Consider the following 14,803-nt stretch of genomic DNA (forward strand, 5'->3'; position numbering starts at 1 on the left):
GACTAAGTAGCAACCGTGTTGTGCTTTGAAACTACTATCTATTATATACAATAATGGACATCCCATTTCAGGAATAATTTAAAACTTAACATTAATTAGAGTCAAAAGGTGTGTTGCTGGAAAAGCACAGCCTGTCAGGCAGCATTCAAGGAGCAGGAGAGTTGACATTTTGAGCATAAGCTCTTCATCAGGAATGTGGAGGAGGCCCAAGGGGACTTATCCCCACCCACCTCCCATTTATCTCTCAAAAATGAAATGCATCCTCCTTTGCCATTTCCGCCACCGACAAACAGACCCCACCACCAGAGATATATTTCCCTCTGCACTCCTATCTGCGTTCCGCAGAGATCATTCCCTCTGCAACTCCCTTGTTAGGTCCATGCCTGCCACCAACTCAGGATTTTTGATTTTTCTGAGAAGTGAAAGTGACTTTCATGCTAGTTAAACAAAATGTAGTCTTATGTTTCAAGTAAATAAATCTACATTCTCAGTGATAAGACAGAGAATTAAAGTGATCATGTTTTGTTTTTCCAGTTGCTCCAAAATAAAGTTACACACATGCTCGATATTGTTTTCTGAAGCATAAGTGGAAAGCGTTAGTGACTGGGGAAACAGCCCTTTGATTGATAAAAGCGATACTGGAAATCTGAAATGAAAGCAAGAAGCACTGGATATACTCAGAAGATCTGACAGTGTTTGTGGAAAAAGAACCAGAATTAATGTTTTAGTTAAATTTACCTCTGAGTTATAAAGAAGAATCCTGTTAATTTGAAACATTAAATCTGCTTGTCTTTCTATAAATGCTGCAAGACCTGTTGACTATTTCAGCACATTCAGATTTATTTAATTGATTTAATTCACTTTGAAACTAGACAGTCAGCTATAGAGAATCTTGTGCCCTTGGTCCCCAAATACTTTACGAAAGGGGTTGGTAGTTCTTAAAACAAATAAGTAGGTAACAATGTATTAACCACTTAACAAAATTGTCCTATTCTGGACCAAAAAGGCATATACAGATTTATGTGTTGAACAATTACTGTAAGATTATTCTTTTGTCTGTGGAGTATAATTGACAACTATACTGGCACTGTCTCACATCTCCCATTCTTTTAAAGGAAAATTACTTTGGAGAAGATGACATGTATACTGATTTTGAAGAAATGGCTACAAGCCCTGTGCTGTCATTGTCAACATCTTCTAGTTCTGGATGGGCAGCAGTTGGAGTTGAAGAAAATGAGAAGATAGAAGCTGAGCGTGGAGGCAAGCAAATTCATCCACTTACACTCCGTCCCTGGGACATCTCTGTCCTCATTAATTTGTGCAAGGTGCATGGAAAACTTCCAGTGGTGAGTGAATTACAAAGGAAATATGTTCACCTTGTAATTTAAAACAAGCTGTTACTGAATCTCTATTTTTTTGTATCGCTGTGTTTGACTCTGAGTATCTAGTTTGTATTTAGTTTAAGAAAATATGTTATCAACCAGTCTGTATAATGATTAAGAGAATAACATGGGTAAGAGTGCATAGCACATACATGTCACTAAATAGTACATCATTCAGATTGAGGTGATGTAATGATTAATAATTGTTACATTCACATAGATTTAATAACACAAATTAAGTTTGAAATTTTTGCTTTCTGAAATACATCCTGAAGTTTGCTTTCTGTGTTGATATATGCAAGGTAGAACCCATGGAGTATTAACATTTTTCAGGTTGGCTTTCTTCCCCTGGACTAAGTGGTGATAATAAATGTATAATTTTATACCTCTTATGAACTGTGATTTGAATTGTATTGATAGCAGATCTGCAATGTGATGTGAGGTGTCAGGTTTTGTTTTGCGTAAGATTACTGTAGTAGATTGTTGTGTATACAATTTGAGGTGATAACTGCAAGATTTAGGAGCAGAAGTAGGCTGTTCATCCTTTTGAGCATGTTTGCCATTCAGTAAGATCTTGGCTGATCTGATAATCATCATAGAATCCCTACAATGTGGGAGCTGGCCACTTGGCCCATCGAGTCCACACTAACCCTCCAAAGAGCATTCCACCCAGACCCACCCCCAACCCTAAAATCCTGCATTTCCCCTGAATAGCATCCCTAGATGCTATGGGCAATTTAACATGGCCAGGAATGAGTCTGGAAGCCTCGAGAGTGGAGAGACCTTCATCCCTGAGATCATTACAAGAATGATCTCCTCAACATCAGCACATCTTTCTGTAGATATGGGACCCAAAACTGCTTACAGTATTCCAAATGTTGACAAACAGAGCTTTATACACCTTCAGCAGTGCATCTGTAATCTTGTAGATGATCTTTCAGTTGATTGAACTGCTCAACATTCACTGACATGGCTTATGACCTAACCTAAGCCGTCTTTATTGCCTTATAGTGTTCTCAAATGCATTGTTTATTATAACACACCTGATATTTTGAACCAATGTTTATGAATAGAAAACAATTTAATGAGTGTGAATGTGTAGTTTAAATGCCCTATGTATAACTTTATGGTTAATGTTGGGATAATGTCAACATATTACATGCTAGCTATATAGTTCCTGAGTATCTCCAAAAACTTTTATTTCCAGTGCTTGATCTGCAACATGTAAGAATATGTTTATAAGTATCTTACACTGGAACAGTTTCTCTTTAATGAAATGGTAGGATAATAGGAACACCTTTTCGAGTGAAAGAACAGTCTGATATTTATCCTGACTCTCTATATTATAATAGTTGTTTTTGTCTTCATAGCAGATTTGGGACGAGAGGCATTAAAGGCATGTCAAAATCAGTGCTCATATAGATCTTTAGATCATTACATTGTCACCTGGACTTTAGACCTTGTTGAGGAGTGATTTTTTTTTTAACAGTCTATTTTTGCTAAGTTTTCTCTTGGATTTTATCATCTCTTTTAGATTCTTCCATCCGTTTTTAATCATTGCAGTCAGGCAGCTGAACATACCACTAGAAACTATGAAGAATTAACCTGAGTTATTTGAATGTCAGTTTTGCTTTCCATTTAAATCTCATATTTGTATGTGACACAAGAACTGAGAGACAAGAGCTGTAGTGTAGATCTTGGCTACCCACAGTTTTCTGCCACTCCATACTACTTAAACCCCAGTTAGGATTGTGGACTCATCGGATGGTATGGAGTTGTAGTTATGCTGACACTCGAGTGCATTTTAATGTATGCTTTCAAATTTTTTTTATAATGTAGTCATAATTATTTTGATGTCTGTTCTCTGGTAGTTGTTCAATTACCTGAAAATGCTTGTTTTGCCTAATAGGAAACAAAACTTTCTGTATTTCATCAGCTAATTCTGGGATAATAAGTTTTCTTCAACAAAAATACTTTTTAACTATACCATTACATCTAATGCTTACAATGTATGTGTAATTTTTCTTCCCATCTCCAGTCTTCCAATCATGTTTTCTTGCTAAATGATGCATGAATCTAATCTTTCAATGATTGTCAGTTCTCCTGTGAGATGTGCTTCAAAAATATGGAAAGATTAATGTTGCTAGGATCTTTCTTGTATGAGTTATTTCATATTCAGCCTCTTGTCTTGTAGCTCAGAAATTGTACCGATGTTCTAGCCAAAAGTAATCTTACTGTATTTTTTCATCTTTCACTTCCATTTCTTCCCTCTCCTAGTTCTGAGCCACGATGGGCAATTGTGATGCCCCCAATTAATCAGAAAAACCTTAGTATGGATATTCAGTATCATATTACATTGTACATTTTCTCACTCAAGGGATTAGAACACTGACTTGGAATGACTGAACAATATGCCTTACTGAACTAATCATTTTATAAATTAGTAGAATACATCACTACCTTTCTATGAAACAAAATTGAATTTAGTCTACAGTCAATATGAATCAACCTAACTGCTACTGTGTCTTAGCTCAGTGTAAGCATGTTTAACCTCTAAGGTAATCTCTCATTATTGGGGGGGTTTATGCTAACATTTCTATTTATAGTTTTATAGAGCTAGATTAGCTAGTTAACTAATTGCTGTAATATTTTAAGTTCAACAAATACTTTAATATTGTAAAGTGTAAGAAATTATATTATGGATTTATTCAGTAGTCTATCTGAAAAGATTTCATATGTGATTTGTTTCAGCATTGCAGCAGTGATGGTGCAGAATGCCCAACAGCATTTCTGGAGAGACTTTGTTTTGAAATGAAGAAGGGATACAAAGAGACAATGCTACAGCTTATTTTGTCTCCTATTTACATTTTTGTGAGCGACAGCTACCCGGTAAGGAGTTCAAAGCAATTGAATAATAACATTCATACTTTGTGGATAACCATAGGTGAAAAACATTTTTTTTTATTTTAGCTACTTATGTTAAAATGAAAAGGCAAGGCTGACTGAATGTAGCTACGTAGTTATGTCTGTAACTATTGTGCAATTAGAATAAGGTATAATTTTTATCATTCCTGCAAGACTTATCAAGATACAAAATATAAAACAATAAAGTTGAAAATCTTCAGTTCGCCTACTGTAACTTTGGGAGAAGGATGCACTATAGGCTGATACATAGATTTACTTAGCCTCACATTTATGTCTTTTAAAATACCCACTTGCAGCTCTTACTAGATTGTTCATACAAAATGAGCTGTGGTAAGCAGCTTGACTCATGATGTTGAAAAGCTGACCAGGGTAACTAGAAATCTAGCCCCACTAATTGTAATTGAAACACTTTTCTTGGGTGCACTGTTGGATTTTTACTCACTAATTTATTTATCAGAAGTTTTGTTCTGCATCACTTTTCTCCTTTCAAGATCTCTTTCAAAAAAGTTGGCTTGCTTCAGCTGAGGTTCCCAGCTTCCTGATATAAACTGATGCACTTCTAGTGGTGTGAGAAAGTAAGAGTTTCCTTTTAATGGTGTCAACTTTGGCTGGCTTAGCTTGTGAGCATTAGAAACTTTAAATGGACGCATCAGCGTGTGGATTTTGGATTTTTCATCTTGTGTTTGATCGATTGACAATTTAAAAATTCTTTTTAGAAAGATAAAAAGAATAACCAAGAATTATCAAGAGATTGATCACTTATCCTGAGTACATGTTGTGGTGTGATGTATAAAATTCATAATGAATAATGTTGGAGAAAGGACATTACAACTACTTCATATGTAAATGGAAGCTGTTTTTCACAGCACTATTGAGTAATTTGACTTTCCCTGTGCTTCTGAGTTTTTTCTATATGTTCAGTCTTGGGATCTTTATTTTAATTGGTATTATTTGCAAAAATTTTAATAATTTAGGAATAAGCCACATTTAAAAGCTGCCTTTCCTTAGCTTTTAAAAATTCAGAGCTGAAAATGTGTTGCTGGAAAAGCGCAGCAGGTCAGGCAGCAGCTAAGGAGCAGGAGAATCGACATTTCGGGCATGAGCCCTTCTTCAGGAATGCATCTCCAGCATCTGCAGTCCTCACTTTCTCCTTTTAAAATTTCATCAGAGATGAGGTTTCACTGGCTGGGCCCCAATTTATTGTTCTTCTTCAGTTGCCTTTGAGAATGTGTTAGTGAGCTATCTTTTTGAACCACTCTATTTGGTGCAATTATATCCAAAATATAGGGAGGAAGAGGAAAAATCCAGAATATGACTCAGTGACTGAGGAATGGTGAAATAGTCCCAATTCAGACTGATTTGCTTGGAGGATAACTTGCAGGTGGTGATATTCCCATACATCTACTGCACGTGTCCACCTGGATGGTAGTGGAAGATATCTCAGGACCTTAGTGAGTTTCTGCTTTGAATCTAGTAGTTGGAACTGCTCCTAAGTTTATTGGCGATTGAGGGAGTGAATGTTTGTGAATGTGGTACCAATCACATGGGTTACTTTGACCTGAAATGTGTCAAGCTTCTTGAGTGCTGTTGGAACTGCACTCATCCAGGCGGGTGGAAAGTATTTCATCACACTTCTGATTTGTTCCTTTAATTATGGTTACAGGCTTAGGGGATTTGTCTGACTATTGCAGTATTCCTTTCCTCTGACCTGGTCTTGTAGCCACTGTATTCACATGACTAGCCAAGTTCAGTTTCTAGTCAGAGGTAACCCCCAGCATTTTAGTAGGTGATTCAGCGATGATAACACTATTGAATGTCAAGGAGCGATGGTTTGTGCCTCTTGTAAGAGATGTCATTGTTTGCTCCCTTTCTGGTACCAGTGTTACCAGTCACTTATAAGTTCACACTTGGATATTGTCTCTGTCTTGCTGGATTTGGATATAGACTGCTTCAGTTTCTGAGTTGGCAGAAATAGTACTAAATATTATACAAACATTAGCAAATGTCTGGTTTTGCAGCACTTCATCTTCAAATTCTGTTTAAGTACAATGATCAGACACTTTAATTGTATGGAATAAAATTAGAATACTGTGGATGCTGATAATCTGAAACAAACACAGAAGATTCTGGAGAAGCTCCAAAGATCTGGCAGCATCTGTGCAGAAAGAGAAGAGTTAACATTTTGAGTCCAATATGATTTATTCAGAATCTGAACAGTCAGAATTGACATGTACTGATAGACCTGTTGAGTTTCTCCAGCATTTTCTGGTTTTAATTAGGTTAACTTGTGTAACCATTGTTGCAAGTAACAATTGTACTGCTTTTGATTGGCAAGTACCCTTCTGCAGTGATAAAGTATTCTTTTGTTGTACCTTATGTCCTTGCTCAATCAGAGCTTTTGTTTTGATAAATGATGATATTTTGACTATTTTTATCCTGTACTGTCAGGGCATAAACTTATTGATGGGAGAATTTGAATGTGTGAACGGTTTTTCCTTCACGTATCCTTAAAACATTATCTATTTCTATCTCAGTAATGTCTATTTGCTGCGATGAGCTCAAAATGTTCTTTGTACAATAGAACAACTCAGTTTAAAACTCTTAAAATGATACCAGTTGAGGTTTTAAAATTGTATTTTTTGAGAAAACATGTAGCAATGATCAATGGTGTGAAGTTATCCATAATTCTTTGCTGCTTGCAGTGGACAAAAATATCTTCCTCAGTATTATTTAGCTTTCTGTGTCTTGGATTATTCATATGATTAAGGGAGCTTTCATTTAGTTTTATGCTTATATGCATGTGTTTCATTCCAACAGGAAGCATATTTTAAGCTTTGTGGCTGTTTATTAAGTAGCTAGATTCTAACAACAGAATTACAGTTTTGTTGTGACGCATGTCCCATTATGCCTGCACCAGTTCTCAAACATCATTGCCAAGTACTATCTCCTGCCTTTTCCCCTTAGTGATATGTTTTCATTTTATGTAGTTTACTTTTGGTAACTCTGTTTTTGAATGTAAGAACTAAAAGAATACAATTTGAAATGACTGTAGCTCATTGGTAAAGCTAATCGACCTTTGCACATATCAAGATTCCAAAGATTTGGATTCCAAGAAACTGTATCACAGTCACATCACAGCTGCTTATAAGGATGACTGCAAATATTCTGAGTGGAAGATCTGAAAAAGTAAGCTTCAATGTTAGGACAAGGATCAAACAAAACTGTACGATAGTCCCTATTCAATTTCCAATCTACCTGATGGCAGATATTCAACCCATCAAAGATCACCTGCCCTCTGGTGTCAGCAACTCTAGATGGCAAACTCTTTCACCAGTTACATCAGTGCCAAGATTAAACTAATCACCATAAATCTACATGATCCACAGTTTGCAAGTGACTGCAATGTTGTGCATATTCCACACCAGATTTGCAAACGACTCTTGGGTTATAAAGTTGAAGGCATGTACTGTACTTTTAAGAGAGAGAGAATGCTATTCTGAACTGAGAGATTACAAGCACCTGTGTACATGACTAGGTGGTAGTCCCAGAGCGTACTGGAAAATTGAAAATTTGTAACATTTAGCTGTAAAATGGATACCTGAGTTTTGGTTGCTGTTCTGACAACAATTCGAATTTAACTAATCCGCTTAAAATTATGCCCCAGGATTCTTAAACCAATCGGGTTTGAATTTATTGTTTTGCCAACATCAAACCAATGACACGATCTGATATTAGGCGGGTGTATAAGAAGTGGACATTTTGAAAATTGGTCAGAAGGCAACTGCTGTAGAAATAGAAACTGGAGAACTACTTACCCATCTAACATATTGCTGTCCAAGAAATAAGGAAGTACTGTCTATCAAAGGCACCTTTTCATATGGAACATACTTGCAGTAAAAGGAAAGATGACAACCCAGGGAGATCTTCAGCCAGAAGAGTGAAGTCACAGAAGAAGACAGCAGCTGCATGATTTGAAATGAAGTTGATGTAATTTCAATAAGTGTCTTATTGAAACAGCATATTGTTATAGAGTTGGAGGTACTTGGTAAGCAGTTAAAAGAAAGAGTCACTTAGAGTTGTGAATAGTTGTTGTTTAATGTTCACTTTTAGAGTTATAAAATAAATTGATGTTATTTTCTCTATGGACTTTAGTAAGGCGTTTGACAAGGTCGTGCATGGCAGGCTCATCATGAAGGCCACCTCGGATCCAGGGGGAGCTAGCTAATTGGATTCAAAATTGGCTTGATGGTTGGAAAGCAGAGTGTGTTTCTTAGACTGGATGCCTGTGATTAGTGGTGTGCCACAGAGGCCAGTGCTGGAATCTTTATTATTTGTTATTCACATAAGTGATCTGGATGTGAATGTGCAAGGCATGATTAGTACGTTTGCGGATGATACAAAATTAGGACGTATCATGATAGTGAGGAAGGTTATCAAAAATTACAGAGGGATCTTAATCAGATGGGGAAATGGGCTGAGGATTGGAAAATGCAATTCAATATGGATAAGTATGTGGTGCTGCATTGTGGAAAGTCAAACCAATGTTGGGCTTATACAGTAAATGGTAAGGTCCTATGGAGTGTTGTGGAACAGAGGGACGTAGGAGTACCAGTGCATAGCTCTTTGAAAGTAGCATCACAAGTAGAGACAGGGTTGTGAAGAAGATATTTAACATGCTGGCCTTCATTGATCGAGGCATTGAATATCGGAGTTGGGATGCTAGGTTACAATTGTATAAGTCACTGGTGAGGCTGCACTTGGAGTATTGTGCACAGTTTTGGTCACCCTGTTATAGGAAAGACATAGTTAAACTAAAAAGAATGCAAAGAAGATTTACAAGGATGTTGCAAAGACTAGGTTAGCCAGGATAGGACTTTATTCCTTGGAACACTGGAGACTGAGGAGTGACTATATTGAGATGTATAAAATCAGGAGGGGCATAGCTAGAATGATTGCATAGCATCTTTTTCTCAGGGATAGGGAATTGAAAACTAGAGGGGAAAGATTTAAGAAGAACCCGAGAAGCAACTTTTCTACGCAGAGAGTGATATGTATATGGAATGTGCTGCCAGAGAGTGTGTTTGAGGCAGATATAATAGTAACATTTTAAAAACATTTGGATAGGTACACGGATGGGAAGGATTTAGAGGGAGATGGAACTCGCTGAGTGGGCACCACGATCAGCGTGGACTAATTTGGGCCAAAGGGCCTATTTCCCATGCTGTATTACTGCATTATTCTATGATTATACGTGGGATCAGTTGAATCAATATAGCCTTCTACAAACTATGGCATGAGTGTTTGACAACAAAACCTCATTGTATAGAGCAATTGTCATCACCATACTTCTGTATTGCAGTGAAATCTGTGTATTTGGGACACAAAAGATCATTTGAAAATCCAATTTGTGCATGGCCTATCTTCTGGATTCCTTGCGAGGACCACTGAACAATAGTAATGTCCCTCTTTGAAGCTAAATCCAAAAGCATTCATGCAAAACTCCTGAAGCAATCATCCCAACATCCACAAATGAAGCTGCATTAGAACATTATTTCAACGAGCCACCACACACTGCAGCACAGAGGAACTACGCAGAGCAGAGGAAAATCGCCTATATAGTGTATTCAAAAAGAATGGTACCCAATAAACAGTCTGCCGTTTTTCTCAGCAACAGGCCCCAACAAAAGGACAAAACACGTCCAGCAACCCCAGCCCGTCTCACCTACATCAAAGACATCTCCGAAATGACTGCCAGATTACTCAGACCCTCGTTGGCATCATGGTAGTCCACAAACCCACCAACACAATAAAACAGCAGCTAACGAACGTGAAAGACCCTACAGAGACGACAAGCAAAACTAATATGTTTAAAAAAATACTTTGCAAGAACTGTAACAAGCACTACATTGGATACACAGGCAGAAAACTAGCCACCAGGATGCATGACCATCAACTTGCCTCAAAAAAAACATGGCCCACTCTCACCAGTATCCTTACATACAAATGAGGAAGGACACCACTTCGACTGGGAGAACACATCCATCCAAGGACAAGCCAAATGGGGAGACACATGAGAATTCCTAGAAGCATGGCATTCCAACTGGAACTCTATCTACAAACACATTGACTTGGATCCCATTTACCATCCCTGAGGAAAAACAAATCAGGAAATGACATCAGCAACCCAAGGAAACCTAAACAGATAAATAGAAAATGGGCCATGCCACCAGTGCTTCATCCGGAGGCTCACTGATGCTGTTACCTAGTATGGTGATGAAACGTCTGAAAATGAACCTTCCAGCTCACTGAGCAAACCTACATCCAGAACTTCAACCTGAGCTACAAATCTTCTCAAAACTCACTAACTCATGAAAAATCCTGAATTGGGCACTATTTTCTGAAGGCTGAAAACAGCCTTTTCATCTTCAGATCCTGTTTTCGCAGTTCTCAAATGGCCTTGAATTTAGGGGAGGAGGAATTGTATGATTCCTCTGATGTTCCCCTTGAAACTCTGTAATGCTGATATTACTCCCTGGGAGGAGCTAGCTGCTAATCTTCAGAATAATGTCTACTTGACTATGCATCATGCTTGGTTGTCTTAATGGTGAGGAAGAGTAATGGTAAAGAAAGAAGGAAAAAGAAGCAAACTCTGCAATCTAGATCCAACCTCTTATTTGGATGTCAAATCCCAAAGATCCTTGTGTAAAGAATTGGACTGCTCAACTACAGCGAGGCGACCCATGAAAGAAGCTTAATCCCTGAGTAGTTTCATTCTCCAATTGAGGGACAGACAACAATGAGAATTAAATTTATTGTTTATTGCTGAGCATTAGGAATTCCTAGCATTTTGTGCTTGATGCATTTATTTTCTGCAAAGACTTTCTCTTCAAAATTGAAATAAGTTTTATCTGCACAAAACAGAGCTGGTTGTTTCCAGCTCAATGTTAGAAAGATGGCATGTATATCTACATGGACTTTTACTGTACTTTCTCATGCCTGAAACGTTGATTCTCCTGCTCCTCTGATGCTGCCTGACCGGCTGTGCTTTTCCAGCACCAACTCTCAGCTATACTTTCTCATAACCAAGCATTAGCAGAAATGTGTGTTCTGTGGTTTCTGGAAATATGCAAACCAACTGCATGAAGAATTAGTGTGAAATGAGTACAAATGTCCTTCACTATAAAATAAGCATGCACTTTTTGTTTGGCTAACTGTATATGGTGGCATATCCATTTAAATTTTCAAATTACCAAGGTTCCTAGAGGGTTTGATTACATAAGCAAGAATGTAGTTTTAAATTCATATATTGTTGCAATTTTGGTAAAGACCAGTACCATCCATTTTGAAAGAAAGGAAATCTATGACATCAATTATTTACAAGCATGAAATTTCATGGTTTAATTTAGACTTTTATTCCTATACAAGAGCCAAACATAGCAAATACCAAATACTATCTTCCTAATGACGTATTTCAGCTCTTCTCTTTTTAGGAACAAATCTGATTCCCAACTAACAGCAGTGCACAATCAACCTGCATTCCACTTCTTCAGTAATGGCACATGGTTGCAGGATCTTGCCAGTTCAATTTAGATGGTTCACATTTACCTGTTATCTTCCAAATAGCTGTGAAATCTATGTCTTTGGTTATTGTCAACTTCTGTATCTAGTCTCTGTCCTCTTCAGCCTGTCAGTACCGCACTGCTGGAATTGTTCAATATTAAGCTTAGATTGATTTGTATCTTTTATATGTTTTAAACCAACTTCAGTCCCCTTGAAGTTTTGGTTTTCAATCTGTTTTAGTTTTAGTTTCCTTTGAAACTGGAAGGATTCTGGGTTTATATACTTTACTGCAACTTCCACCTAAACTGTATTTTTAAAGGCAACATGCTGGTTGCATCAGTGTTCTAAGCACAATGTTAGATGTCTGCTGAGTTGAGAAACACAAGGTGTCAGTGGAGAAGACGCCTGAAATGAGAAGTCCTCTCTGATACAAATTACAGTCATGAAATTAGAATATTGAATTTACATGGTGTACATCTTCACTGTGACCAGTTATGTTATGAATGAAGTTATGAATAACTTATGAATATAAGTTATGAATCACCAAAAAAGGATCAGTGAATTTTTAGTTTTTTGTTTCCACGGCACATTCATTCTCTTAGTGGCTGTCAGTTTTATTGAAAGTTGTACTGGTACCATCTTGTAGAATGAACAAATTTGAAACAATGAAGTGATTATGGTGTTTTAATCACTCTTTCTTTATTGATCTATAGCAAATAAATAGCAGGACAGCCCTTATGTTTTTTGTTTGAATTTGAATTTGTAATTTTGAAAATTGGCCTTTGATAACATCAAACAATTAAGTAAGAGCCTCATCAATCTCTTCTTGCAAAAGTTGTCATACTTCTTAATGATCGAACAGAAGACTTTGGTTGGGACTTAGATTTTCAAGCCACAGTTTTTTAAAATAACACAAATTTGGATATATAGAAATTCTGAAGCTCTCTTCTGAACTAACAGTTTTTGGTATCTTGGACAAGAAACAACAAGAAGGAATTCTAGACAATCATTCAAGTTGAAAGCATTGAATGTAATTACAGTCCAATCAACATGTGATCATTATTTACAGACTATCTTTTTGCTGATAGGAAGTTAAGTAGAAGAAACTCCTAAGAAATGTTTTGCTCATGTTATTTTAAAGCTTGATCCAATGTAACTTTTAAAAAATTGTATGATAACAATATAGTATTTTGGGCGGCACGGTGGCACAGTGGTTAGCACTGCTGCCTCACAGCGCCTGTAGACCCGGGTTCAATTCCCGACTCAGGCGACTGACTGTGTGGAGTTTGCACGTTCTCCCCGTGTCTGCGTGGGTTTCCTCCGGGTGCTCCGGTTTCCTCCCACAGTCACAAAGATGTGTGGGTCAGGTGAATTGGCCATGCTAAATTGCCCATAGTGTTAGGAAAAGGGGTAAATGTAGGGGTATGGGTGGGTTGCGCTTCGGCGGGTCGGTGTGGACTTGTTGGGCCGAAGGGCCTGTTTCCACACTGTAAGTCTAATCTAATCTATTGCATGTTTTACCTGATGATTCTGCCTTTATAGCCAGATTGTTTTTGGCATGTTGACCTTTGTTTTTAATATATTTTAAAAATTAAAATATTCTGAGCTCCTATATTAATTTGGCTGGGTGATTTTGTTTGTCGTTTGAGATATTTGAGTTGGGCAGTTCTGATACTTGATTAAGTTTTCAATTTTGTGCAAAATAAACTAAATGTAGATTTTAATATCGTGACACAAACGGTAGTGATTTTGATCTTTTTTTGTCTACAGAGGCCATCTGTGGATGGACTACTTCGTGAAGGTCATATCAGCCTTTCTGGATTGCAGTTACGAGCCCATGCCATGTTCTCAGCAGAGGGGCTACCTTTGGGCAGCGCAACACTAGAATATTCTTGGCTGATTGATGTCCAAGCGGGCCTGCTTACTTCTAAAGTAACCTTGCCACAGGTAATATGTCAAATGTGTGGAAGGCCAAGGTAGCTTACTTAAGGAAGCTTACTTAAGGTTGAGGGGGCAAGGATCAGGCAGGCCTTTAGAGGGTTACAAGGTAGCCAGGAAGGAACTGAAGAACGGACTTGAGAGCTAGAAGGGGGAATAAAAAAGTTTTAGCGGGTAGGATAAAGGGAAAACCCTCAGGCATTCAACACTTAGGTGAGGAACAAGAGGATGTCCAGACTGAGGGTAGGGCCAATTAGGGAAGGTGGAGGCAACTTGGGCCTGGAGTCGGAGGAAGTAGGATTGCTTAAGTATTCACTACTGAGAGGGACCTTGACGTTTGTGAGGACAGCGTGAAACAGACAGGTATGCTGGAACAGTTTGATGTTAGGAAGGAGGGTGTGCTGAAAACTTTGAAAAACATAAGGATGGGTAAATCCCCAGGCCGAACAGGATATACCAAGGTTTTTACCAGAAGCGAGGGAAGAGATTGCTGAGCATTTGGCTATGATCTTTGCATCCTCACTGTCCACTGGAGTAGTGCCAAATGATTGGAGAGTGGCAATTGTTATTTCCTTGTTCAAGAAAGGGAAAAGGGATGACCTTGGCAATTACAGACCAGTCAGTATTACGTCTGTGGTGTGCAAAATGTTGAGGATTCTGAGAGGCAGGATTTATGATTACTTGGAAAACCATAGTTTGATTAGACGTAGTCAGTATGGCTTTGTGAGGGGCAGGTCATGCCTCACAAATCTTATTGATTTCTTTGAGGATGTGACTAAACACACTGTTGAAGGTAGAGCAGTGGATGTGGTATATATGCATTTTAGCAAGGTTCCCCATGTAGGCTCAATCTGAAAGTAAGGAGGCATAAGATGCAGGGAAACCTGGCTATCTGGATAGATAATTGGCTGGCCCATAGAAGACAGAGGGAGAAGAAGACATATGGTGTGTTGGCTTTCTTTTGCAGGGGGATTGAGTTTAAAAGCCGTGAGTTTATG

General features: G+C 37.9%; 1 protein-coding gene across 5 annotated transcripts in view; it reads left to right on the forward strand.

The window, feature by feature from the left end:
- Positions 1 to 14,803, forward strand: part of kiaa1109 (KIAA1109 ortholog) — a 407,563-nt gene that overhangs the window by 159,467 nt on the left and 233,293 nt on the right. For all 5 annotated transcript variants that reach the window (XM_060851682.1, XM_060851684.1, XM_060851685.1 and 2 more), the window contains exons 20-22: positions 1,116 to 1,346; positions 4,134 to 4,271; positions 13,638 to 13,814. In XM_060851682.1, the coding sequence (XP_060707665.1) occupies positions 1,116 to 1,346; positions 4,134 to 4,271; positions 13,638 to 13,814 (546 nt within the window). The remainder of the gene's footprint in view (positions 1 to 1,115; positions 1,347 to 4,133; positions 4,272 to 13,637; positions 13,815 to 14,803) is intronic.

The sequence above is a fragment of the Hemiscyllium ocellatum genome, chromosome 36 (genome assembly GCF_020745735.1).
Source record: "Hemiscyllium ocellatum isolate sHemOce1 chromosome 36, sHemOce1.pat.X.cur, whole genome shotgun sequence".
Taxonomy (NCBI): Eukaryota; Metazoa; Chordata; class Chondrichthyes; order Orectolobiformes; family Hemiscylliidae; genus Hemiscyllium; species Hemiscyllium ocellatum.